Below are 12,242 nucleotides of genomic sequence, written 5' to 3' on the forward strand. Positions count from 1 at the left end.
AATGTCTAATCTTTAGGAATGGAAAATTTTGAAGTTTGTTGAGATGATTCAAACTGGTATTTTTTAGTAAAACACTCATTTCATATTCCATCCCCATCCATCCTACCAAAAGGAAAAATAAAAGCTTTCCACTTTTAAACCCCTTTCATTTATAAATAACTTCACAATTCAAGACACACAAGGAGAAATGGAAACTGATGCAAGAAAGAACTGCAAGAAGGAGTGGACTAAAAACATGCATTGTACAGAAAGTCTCCTTGGGCCAAATCCATCCAGCTCAAAGGAGAAACAAATCAGTCTTAAGTGAGTGGGTAGTTCAAAAAATGATTAATTTCAAATTGAATTAGACATTGTAAACTATTATAAATAAGATGGTGTCTGTGAAAAAAGAAAAAAAGTCTGAAGGGATGATTTTGTTTTCATCCACAGGTGAAGAAGTAGGAGAGCAATATTCTCACACAACAGAGTACCATGGGCTCAGGTCCTCCTTCAGATACTGAGAGAGTTCAGCTTTGGTTCAGAGAGAGGAACTGAGTTAGGGTCTCATTCTAAGATCTTCAATTGGAACTTATTTTACTTAGTGGAAGATACAGACCCTTGCTACAAAGGAATGATTAGGATTGGCAACTGTGTAGTTTTTGTAGGAGAGAAGTCAGTATCATAAAAAGTGAAATCAAATAAAAAAATCAGAAATTGAGTTTCTGAAATGCTGGCATGACATGATGAGGTGTGTGTTATTGGAAGAATTCAAGACTTAGTTACCTAATTTGCAATTTTAATTTTGCAAATTATTTCCTTAGCGATCATGCCTTCCTTACTTCTCAGAAGTACAAGTTTTGTTGTTTTAAATAATATGAACAACATTTGCCAAAGGCTAAGAAAATATATTACCCCATGCCACGCTGACAGACAATCACTTGAAAAACTCTTTTAACTCACTTGAAATGCTGAACATTAAAGTGAAACAAATTATGCATTTCTAGCAGAACTGCTCATTACTTTCTGCAGTCCTTTTGAAAGTGATGGAACAGGTAGTTCCTTTCAAAGCTTTCTCTGAAAGTCAGTTTGTGTAAACAACCTATCTGCAGCAGTCATCACAGCTTGGCCTCAAATGACCTGAACACTCGTACTCTGGCAGTTCAGGGTCCTACATCATTGATACCATTCCACTGTTTCTTTCCTCTTTGCCAAGGACGTCAACTGTCAGTGCACTGGATTAAAAACACCAGTGCTATCAGGAAATGCTATCAGTTCTTTGCTGTAATTCCACAGGAGTCACAAATTCTTCATTCTGCTTCTCTTACAGCCTAAGGAAATGTATTTCAAACACTGGTCTTGGGAAGACTCAGAGCACTTGGAGTTCTCTATTGCAGATTTACTGGGGAAAAAATGAAGTGAAATTAAATAGTTTGTTCCTGTCTCTGCACTTTAATATTTAAACCACTATAAAACTCACTTAACTTCACAATTTATCTTTCAGATCATGTTTGAAATGCTGCAACACTAAAAATTTCTGGTGGTGAAAAAACTCATTCAAGACTAGCAAACTATCACTCTGCAGCTCTATTAGCATTTCTTTCTGGCATGCTAGAAGAAAAAGATCTTGAAGGACTGAGAATCTGGAAATGACAACATGCTCCAAGATTAAGTGTACAACATACCAACAATTGTCTCCTAGCAGCACCCAAAATACATCATCTCTACTTGTAGAATTGTATTAAACCCTGATAGCATTCAAATATAAACTCAACAGACATCAGAAGAGCAGCTGTGTCCCTCCTCCTCCACCTCTACTCACTCTGCTGGAGTGTTCCCTCTCTCCTCTCCAGGAGGATCAGGGTGCCTCCAGCCCATTTCTTTTTGCTGAGTAGCTCACAACCCTTTCCCTCAATATATGGCAGATCAGACTGCTTGAGCCTTCAACACACAGACATCAACAGCCTCACCTGGGAAAGGGAAAGGAAGCTGAGCAACTGCAAATACCTCACTGTTACTTCCTTACTATTAGAGCTCCAGACAATGAAAGCAGGCAAGAACCTACCAATAAAAACCAAAAAATCAACTTTATGCTACAACACTGTCTCAAAGCTGGTTTCTCCAAATGTTGGAAAAAGCTGTGAAGTTCATTGCTGAATATTTTCTTTAATGCTGTCCCAGAACATTAATCTCATATGTCTGACTGACTACAAGCATCTTGGAAATGTTTTTTTTTGTCTCATTAGATGGTAAAATTTATTACTTTCTTCCACCCCTTAAATAGAGTCAGAAGGCCAAAGACTGAGAACTTTACAAAGAATTAATAAGTAGAAAAACAAGGCAAACTAATGGCATTTAAGCCAAACCAACATAACTTCACTGCAAAAGATAGTGGCAGAATCTATATGCAGCAACTTCAGAATTTGATCAAATGTACTCATCTCCATGTGCAGTCCTTAACAAATTCCACTATTTTTTCAATAATCCATCCAAAATTATGAAGTATTAAAATTACATTTTTGTTGGAGGCCAAAAATAGTAGAAAGGTCATAATTAGAAAATGGATGTAATGAAGTATCCTTGTTAACTTAAATCACAATGTAATTTTGATTTTTTTCTGGTTGTTGGTGTTCAGTTTTACATTCTATATTATGCAGTTGATAACTTCAGATTTTTTTTAATGAATTCACCTTTAATTCTTATAATAAGAATAGAAATGTAAGTTTTGGCAATTCACATCAAGTCAAAATTAATAGCATTCTCACAAGAAAATTTTGTGGTTTAATAACAAAGCTCCTGATAAAAGTTAGACAATGTATTACAAGCTTGTGATTTATGAAATCCAAACAGGGATAGCTTCATCTTTGTTCTAATCTATAAAAAAAACCTCCTGACTTACAGGACAAGTATTAGCATTTTTTAATCAAAACTATTTAACATTCTCAGGATGACAGTTTCATAGGGTTTTTAGAATAGATTTTGTGGGCTGGGTTTTTTTTAATCACATTTCAAGATAATCACGACACTGGAACAGAGGAAGAGTGAAAATTTGTGACCGTGCTTCACCCTATTTTTTCACAGGAAGATGTTATAGTTCCTGAGACAAATTATTATGAATCTATGCACAAAACTCATGTTTTTTTCATTTGATTTAGTCTAGAAAACTGATCCTTTTTTTGACAAATGGACAAAACCTTCTAGAAGGTTTCTATTTGCAATGTGTTTCCCACTCAGTCACTTGTACTGTCTCACAGTGCATTCTGATTTTGCAGACATGAGGACACTTTTTGCAAGAGGTACTTGAGATGCGCTTGGTGTCACGTTGTAAGGACTTCTGATCAGACTGTGGATCACTGTGGAAATGTAAGCTACAGAACTGAAAAGCTACACCTGCTTAGGTTCCTGGTTTCTTAGGCTTTTCTTGATACTTTTCAATACAAGCACATGCAGTTTTAAATACACTTATTTCTAATCAATCTGCATATTCTTACATTACCATATTAATAATAATAATAATCTTACATCAGGCATCTGCATGTTCTTTATCTGCAAAAGAAAGTACAGATCAGCATTTTCTGCAGGATTCAAGATATCCATTCCTCAGATGTCGACACAAATAGCACAACCCGTGAGGGAAAGCACAGTGACAACACCTCTCCCCAAACTTCTCTGTCAGTGGGAGGACAGAGAAGAAGGGAGACTGAAGACTAAGGTAGCTGGGAACAGCTAGTTCTGTGAAGCTGCAGTGACTTCCAGTGACAATGTATTCTGTCTTAAATGCCTTTTGTTCCATTGCCATTAAAAAGAGTCAAATTTCAGATGGCACATTCTGATCAGCACATCCTTGCATACACATATCTTTCTTTTGTAACAGATGCTCTGAAATTCCTTTCAGAATTGACACATAGCACTAGAGAAATACAGTTCTACTACAGAGGCATTTTTACACTGTGTTTTTTTACACGTTTTACAACTTTTTACAGTCTGACTACACAGAAGGGAGTATGACCAAAACCAGTATAGCATTACACTACCTCACATAGATCTCAATGTATTGACTTCACTTTTAAGAATAATCCTAACTATGCCTTAGATCAAGTAAATTACTCCTACAATAAACTGCTCAATACTGATCTCTGTTGTGTCAAGTAAGAATCAAAGTCTCTTTACTACCATAAAAAATAAAACACAAGCAGAGCAAACCAGCCAGAAACACCTTGTCTAGAATCATGACCAACTTTGAAAAGCACTGCTTCTAAATACATTAAGGATGAAAAGCTTGATAAATGCATTTTAACTCAGCCATTTTTAAGTACAGCATATTTTCAGGACTTGGAAATATAACTGAGTAAAATTCTGCTCCTAGTTCCCCCTACATCAAGCCAGCTTCTTCGCCAGAACTCCAGAGACAAAAACGCAAAATGGTTCTCTTGCACCTGTGCATCTGAAACATCGATACTCCTGTACATCCAAAAACCCTAGTTTTGCAAAAACCACAAGCACTGCTTACAGTCCATGACTGATTAAGCTCCTCTTTTACCAGTCTCGTCTTCCTCATTCATAGCCCACAAGTGCACTCGCTACGCATTATTCAAGGCTGAGGTGCTTTCAGACTCTTGTTGCACCTTCTACACATTTTTTATTTTTAAAACTAAAATATAGTCAAGGCTTTGAAGCTTACAACCCCGGCATTACTCTTTGACCCACAGGATCCTAGTTATTAATATGAATTATAACAACTTCAAGAGACATTCACACAGTAGGACAGCCAGCATCTTGCTAGGGTTTCCTTTTTGCTTGATTAGAAACAGACAATTATCCTTTAATTTTCCCCAATTCTGAATGCATACCAGCCACCATGCTGTTCAGCATGCTGCAGATGGATCTCTTTTGCTCCCTAAGGTTTTAAGTAGATTTTAAATCATGAAGCTGCTAATTGCCTACATGGAACCAGAAACAGCAATCCAGCAAATGCTACATTGTTCCCATGCTGCGATCCGGGACCTTGCTTTAGTTAATGAGTGGTTACTATGTGTAACATCAAATTACCTCCAGATTCCACAAGTAGCATAATGAAGCCAAAGAGCAAATTTTCTGAACCACCCTTCCACAGTGTTAAGCCTCTTAAAAAATAAGTACATGTTTAATGACGGCTGCATTTTACTGAGACTTCAAACACAGACACGTGCACAAGACCACGGGGGCTGGAGAAGTCTGCATCAAGCTCTGATTTTTTGCATATACTACATTTACAATAGCCTGAAGGAGTATTTAAGGTAACAGAGCAAGCTTCCTTGTGCAATGCTAGAGAAAGCAGTTTGCCTGAACACTGCACAAAGAAATGAGAGGAATGGGAAACTGGAAGAGAAAGGAGCTCAGGCTGCTGAGGGCCAAGTCTTTCCCCCTCAGACAGTGGTGCACCTGCAGCATTTCCTCTGTTGTCTGCAGTGCTCTGACAGAGAAGCAGGGTCATGATGGAACAGAGATGGAGTGGAGCCTTATTGAAGCTGCAGTGAAAACTGTGTGGCTCCCACCGCAACTGCATACAAGTCCTCTTGTAGCTTTTCCTAGAGAAGTGGGCTAGGCTGACAACTTTATCTCTGCACAGATTCATCAAGCAATGCAGCACATCTACAAGGAAACATCCCTGCAGGCCCCCCACCAGGTCAGAAAAAACAAGATTATCTGTGAACCAGCAAGCAAAATTAGTTCACAGTTTTGTCCTGTGTTAAGATATAAATACTTCATAAACCACTAGTTACGAAATTCCAAAAATTTTCCAACTGAAGGTGTTTGGAAAAGTGGAGTTCGGAAAAATATTAATTAATTAATATAATTAAATGCTTCTAGCATGGAGTTTTTGAATTTACTCTTTACTTCTTATCTTCTCATTTTTTCTACCTAGTTACCTCCAGAGAATGGATGCAAAAAGAGTTCCACCAGCACATTTAATGAAAAACATTTCTTTCAAGCAAGGCACAAAATTTAGGTTTATTTAATTTGATTAATCCCAATTTTTGTTTTACATTAAGTACAAAAACCGACTTGAACGTAGGTGAAAATACAATTCCACAAAGTAGTTCAGTGAGACTTAAAATCATATCCAGAACTGTAAAGCACATTTAAAAGCAGCCCAGGATATACAGATTGCTTAGCATAACTGCTGAAAGAGATCATAATGTATCAATATATTTAACAACCTCCTGCAATAAGTTATCTCCTTTCTAATCTTTCATTTTAAATGCATTCAGCAATTCTGTACCTAACAGAAAAAGCATTAAAGAATGAGAAATGCAGGTAAGTTTTACTCAAGCAGAGGCCTAACTTAAACACATACACAATCAAAAATTAAACAACAGAATAATGACTTCAATATTTTGAACATTTCTAAGAACATAAATGCTAAGATAATATAGAAAAATAGCCACAGGCTCCAAGACTTATTTACTTCTCAAAGAACTTATGGTGTACTGTAGCTGCCTGAAATATTTTAACAATTATAGAAAACTGTATCTCCAGGTTTGGTACGTTTGTGTTTTCTAGGTGACAACATACATTTAAGACAACCATCAACTTATTTACAGTTAGAATCTTATTCCTTTTAAAATCTGTATTAAAAAAATTGGTTTTGGCACTATCCCTAAGGCAATGGATGATATGTACCTAAGATAGCAAATCACATAATGAAAGCATAACCAGAAGAAAATTCTCTTTAACTTATAAGAAACTGTGAGATTATAGAGGAAATAAAAGAATCAAAACTTCTAAGTCCCTAAAATGTCCTATCCAAAATTCTGAAGATTCTTGCTATATGCAACAGGAAATTTCTTTAATCTGTGAAGCCCCATGCCTTGTCTTGTGGGAGAATGCAATATTTCTATGTTATTAAGCTATCCAACTAGCTTTATTACCAGAACATAGAAAAAAAAATTAAGGAGAACATGAATTTATGTTTTAAGTAAGCAGAAAAAACATTATTCTGAAGTCCAGCCTTTGCTAACCATCTATTTAAAAAACTCCAAAGGTAATTTTTCCATGCGCTCCACTGAGTAAAGACCACAGCATCAAATTTTTTTTATCGATACGAATAGTTTTAACAACTTCCTTTTTGCATTTCCATCAGCTCCAGTGATAGCTGACCCTTAAACATCAATTTCCCAGTGTTGCCACATTTCCACTGCAAAGACTACAAGCCCGAATTTCATAAACTGTGGATTTCATTTAAATTTTAAATAACCTTTGCATTTATCTTAAATTTATAAAAAGATTTTTTTAAAAACTTAAGGCAAAAAACAAGTTTTATTGGTTGTGTTTAAGTCTGAGAAGGTGTATGAGGCTATTTAAATATCAAAAAAGCTAGCGCCATATACAGTATTACCAACAAAAGTAAAGAATAAGGCAGCATGCACCCTTAAGATGAAAAGAAAATTTAATTTTACAAGATGTTTAAATAATCCAAAGGCAAAAAGGGTCTGTCTCCTCTAAGAGTATCTTCATAAAACATGGAAATTTTAGAGGAATGTTTTAGAGGACATCAAGTTACTAAAATATTCCGTTCAACGTTTATACAAATACATTACTACAATTGTAAGTTTACATACAATCAACTGACATCTCAGTGTTAACTAATTACTTAAATTTACAAGACAAACATAAATAAAGCTGTTAAAACAGGCAAGTACAGTACTGATCTATCATTCAGCACAATGCATTTTGTACTTCTTTCACCTTGAAAAGAATCAGATTAGAATTGTGCGAAGTCGATCTTCAAACCTAAAAATAAAATAAAAGAGAATTAAGTATATCTATGCAGGTTTTACACAGCATCGGCATATTCCAAATGTTTAAGTCCTGTTTTCAGACATGTGATTTACCATTTAACAACCTTTTGTCTGTTCTCAGAAGAGGCCACAGTCTTTAAGGTTATTTTTAATAATGACATCAGTTACAGCATCAAAAACAAACTGCACATTTTTTGTGTCTGTGGCACACGTGAAGTGAGTGTAGATTTCCTTTGTGTCTTTTCTCTTGTTCAGATCTTCAAATTGACACTGAATGTAAGCAGCTGCTTCTTCGTAAGTGTTTGACCCTAGAAGAAGAAAATTGCTCAGTAAGCAGGTTTCCAACAGAGGAACAACAAGATGCCCACCATCTTGAAGGAAGTGGTTCTTTGGAAACAGTTAATCTCAAACTTAGGAGGAGCAATTCCACAGGCATTGCTTTAAGATACCATTAAAAAAACCTTGGAAGGACACCTTTTGTATGCATTTGTAAGAATAAAAACTTCTCACTCAATTCAGTTCCAGCTGCAGGAATAGTCTTTACATTTACTCCAGTGCCAGAGGAACATGTCAATAATGAACCATCATTTTTACTAGATTCAGGTATTTTGTTTCCTTCACTCAAGTTACATGCTTTCAATTTTTATGTTTTTAAAATATTTGGGGTTTACCCATACTCAATTAAAGGCACTTGGCATGCACATTTCTCCTAAGCTTTTTACCTCCAAAATCCTATTTTCTGTACAATGCAGTAGTCTGACATTACAAAAAAAAATGTATATAAAAATACTAAGACTTCTTAAATGAATTCATCCTCTTTTGCAATGTATTTCCTGAATAAGTCACAAGTCAAAATGCATGTACACTCCCTGTTCAAAAAACTCTCATGGATCTCAGGAATTCCTACTTACATTTAAGTACAAAAGTAGGAGAACATCAGAAATAAGAATGGGCTAAACATATGAGCCTGAACACCATTATTTCACCTGGTTAAAAAGACTTGAGCACTATTTTATTTGTGATCCATCAAAACAACCCCCATCTTAAACTTTATGTACTACAAATATTTTAGATGCCTAGAGTTATACAACTCCTCATGATTTGTGCATCAAAAACCAGGTATTTTAACAAAAAAACTCCTTGACATCTGTACACCCTTCCAATACCTGCATATTCAGGGTAGCAAATAGTGAGAGGACTTCTTTTGATTTTTTCTTCAAAAAGATCTTTCTTGTTCAGGAATAGAATAATAGAAGTGTCTGTGAACCATTTATTGTTGCAGATACTGTCAAACAATTTCATGCTCTCATGCATCCGATTCTGTAATTGAAAAAAAAAATCACTTTGTATTTTATCAGACTTCAGCAGTAAAATCAGGACACATATTTTTGATTACTTACAAATGAACCAGTTACCAAACTAAGTCTTTAGCAAACAAAATCCCATTTTACCACAGGGAAATACAGAGAAGCCAAGACTACCACAAAGATCACTTCTAAGAGCAGGGTTTAAGCAACTACTTTATCTCATTTCCAGGTTTAAGTTTTTAGTATTTCAGAAATTGTAGTATGTTTTGACATTTTGCAGTACAGATATTCTACAAGATCTGCTGAGTTACCTAAATTTTTCTTAATACTGATTAGATCTTCTGGAAATTGAAAATAAATTCTGCATCTAGTTGATATCCCAGAATAAGGAAAAAAAGTTCTACAAAGCTAGAGAATCAAGTAAGCAGGTATTTTAACTCTTACCATAATTTTTAACTTTGTAGAAAAATTATCCTTTCTGTCTGTAAGTACTTTGGCCAAGTTCCAGTCATTTAAGTAGCAGGATGCTAGCTATGACCTTCTTTGACTATATTTGACTTGAAAGGTTTTCTTATTTCTCTTTCCTCCCCAAATTATATTTTATAGAAAGTTGCAGAACACAAGGAAGAGCACAAAAGTCTGTTAATGATTCACATACAAGAGGTAAGCATCACTTCAGACCACTCAAGATAGTAAAATGCACCCTGTGCACAGTGACACGGAAGGAGTAAACTCTTGAAAGAGGAGAAAGGAGCCGAGGGTGTTGGAAAGGAAAAAGAAGAGAAACATTTCTGCAACTAAGACAAGAGATTGGAGAAACACAGTTAGAAAAAACAAAAACTGAAGACTAAGGAAGGAAAGGAAAACAAAATGCGGTAAAGCAGATACAGGTAAGTCAAAAATTTCTTACTAGGTACTTCTAGCATCCATAAAGACACTGAAATGCATATTACTGACAACGTATCCTCATTAATTTATGCTTCCTTTAAAACATGAAAAGTATAGCTAAAAGAATCCTTGTGTCTTAGTATTCCTTCTCAAAATATGAGGAAAAACTTTGGAACCCAAAAGCATGGATTCTATCACCATTTCAGTCATTTCACTGAGACCTTTTGCACAAACCCCACACATCTAAAAAAGCAGAAATGCTTCAGAAGACCTATTTATAGCTTTCCTTCCAAACTTAGCTTCTGTCCAACAACTATTCCCCTTTCAAACATTATGGTACTTGCCATTTCCTCATCTTCAGCCAACACCAAGTCATAATCACTTAGTGCCACACAAAAAATAATTGCTGTAACACCCTCAAAACAATGAATCCACTTCTTCCGCTCTGATCTTTGGCCTCCAACATCAAACATTCTGCAAAACAGAAGTACAAAGCAGGGAATGAACTTTGGAATTTCCAGCTTTCTGAATGTCAACCAATAAAATCTGAGAGTATCAGCTGTGTAAGTCTGAGCACAGTATCTTACAAAGGCGGCAAAAAAGGTAACATTAATTACTACTTTTTCTCAGTATAAACTTCAATTTTAATAAAGCCTTAAAAGCCTTCCTATATAGAGAACATGAGAAAATATGAGATAAAAGCTAAACAAAATTATTTACAATATTGTATCTCATTAACAAAGTTAATTATAATCTGTATAAAATAAAAATATAGTCAGATTTACTAAAATGTCTAAAATAATAAAAGATACTGATCAACAATGTGGACTCTCAGTCCCGGTGAGTTTTAGCTCCTCTCTCCTCTAAATCAAATTACAACTTAAATCTGTTCTTCAACTGGCCATGTTTAAATAGGATTTCTTTTAAAGAAATTATCTTAAAAGACAAAGTAAGCATTTCATAGTAAAAACAACCCTCATTTTTCCCTCTAATAAATGAAATTTTTGGAAATACAATTCAGTCTCATATATTACACTTACTGAAGTTGATTTGTATTTTTTATTATCCCCCTTTCCTGTTTTCCATAAATTGTAAGATTTCAAGGGTAGAGCAGGTAAAAAACCCCACTGATTTAATGTTAGTCAACTACACAAACACGGTAAATTGCACTTGAAGGCATTCAATTACAGTTGTTATTTTTAGATATCGTCAAGTGTTCCAAGTTGCTGGATTTTAATTTGAAAAAAACACAGTAAAAGTAAGTAGAGAACAAAACAAATTAGAAGGAAAAGAAAGATGCTTTGCTTTCTCATCAAAAACTGTCAGAAACTCTGTAACCTCTGACAAGGTCTTCTACTTGGGCAAAAACCATATAAGTGACAATGCTCACTGCCCTTTTAGCCTTCTACTTTGAGGTAATGCCATGTTAAAAACACTTCAAAGATTATTCCTGCTGAAAAAGGGATGCCTTAGAGGTGTTCCTTACCTTCAGAAGTATCCTTGAAGGGAAGTCTTTGGATATCACCCTATACAAATGCAAGCCAGCCACTTATTACTCCTCCTTAGTTCTCAAATTATTAGCAATGGCTGTACCCACAGAAAATATTTTTACTTGTATACCTTAATAATTAATCCCTTAAATTTTAATAATTCCTTCTGTCAATTCTAATGCCATGCTTCATAACTTTATACTGAGACCTGAATTTTCAAAGGATTTAACACTTGTATTAAAAAAGTGTTCTTTGAACACGAAAGTAGTAAATAATCAGACTCAACTTTTGGACTAGTCTATAGAAACAGGATGAAGATTACTTGCTATTTGCATTTTGGATTGAATCAATAATCAAAGGTATGCTAAGCACTATACAGAGAAGGTTGAATTGAGGCTCAGCTGGAAAGAATCTAAACACACACAGCAGAACAGGAAAGATGAGATAATGAAAGAAATTGATCCTGTGCAGCTAGTCATACTTATGTACCCTTGTCTTTGTATAATGGAGCCTTTCATGCCTTCGGTTCATCTTAGAAGTTCTTTCAAGTGTTATGTAAGAGTGTACTTCAAGCCATCCCAATAACTCATTAAGCCTATTGCCTAAGGCACAGGTACAGGTGTTTGAATATACAACATTACAGCTAAATAATTCCACAGGCCTGGCTCAAAGACACATTTTATAGAAGCATAATCATATGATCCTTATAAGCCCCAATAAACAGTACAGACTGGAGCCACCAACAACAGGGAACAAGAAACATTAAAAGTGAGAAGATGGAGAGCTGCTGAGAATACTGA

General features: G+C 35.2%; 1 protein-coding gene across 1 annotated transcript in view; it reads right to left on the bottom strand.

Annotated features, from left to right (window-relative positions):
• Positions 1–5,937: 5,937 nt before the first annotated feature.
• GNAI1 (G protein subunit alpha i1) overlaps positions 5,938–12,242 on the bottom strand; it is a 32,812-nt gene continuing 26,507 nt past the window's right edge. The window contains exons 6-8 of the mRNA XM_085083679.1: positions 10,297–10,426; positions 8,924–9,077; positions 5,938–8,065 (exon numbers count right to left, since the gene is read on the bottom strand). Of these exons, the coding sequence (XP_084939805.1) occupies positions 7,875–8,065; positions 8,924–9,077; positions 10,297–10,426 (475 nt within the window). The 3' untranslated portion in view covers positions 5,938–7,874. The remainder of the gene's footprint in view (positions 8,066–8,923; positions 9,078–10,296; positions 10,427–12,242) is intronic.

The sequence above is a fragment of the Lichenostomus cassidix genome, chromosome 1Aa (assembly GCF_008360975.1).
Source record: "Lichenostomus cassidix isolate B80296 chromosome 1Aa, HeHo_3.0, whole genome shotgun sequence".
NCBI classification, from domain to species: domain Eukaryota; kingdom Metazoa; phylum Chordata; class Aves; order Passeriformes; family Meliphagidae; genus Lichenostomus; species Lichenostomus cassidix.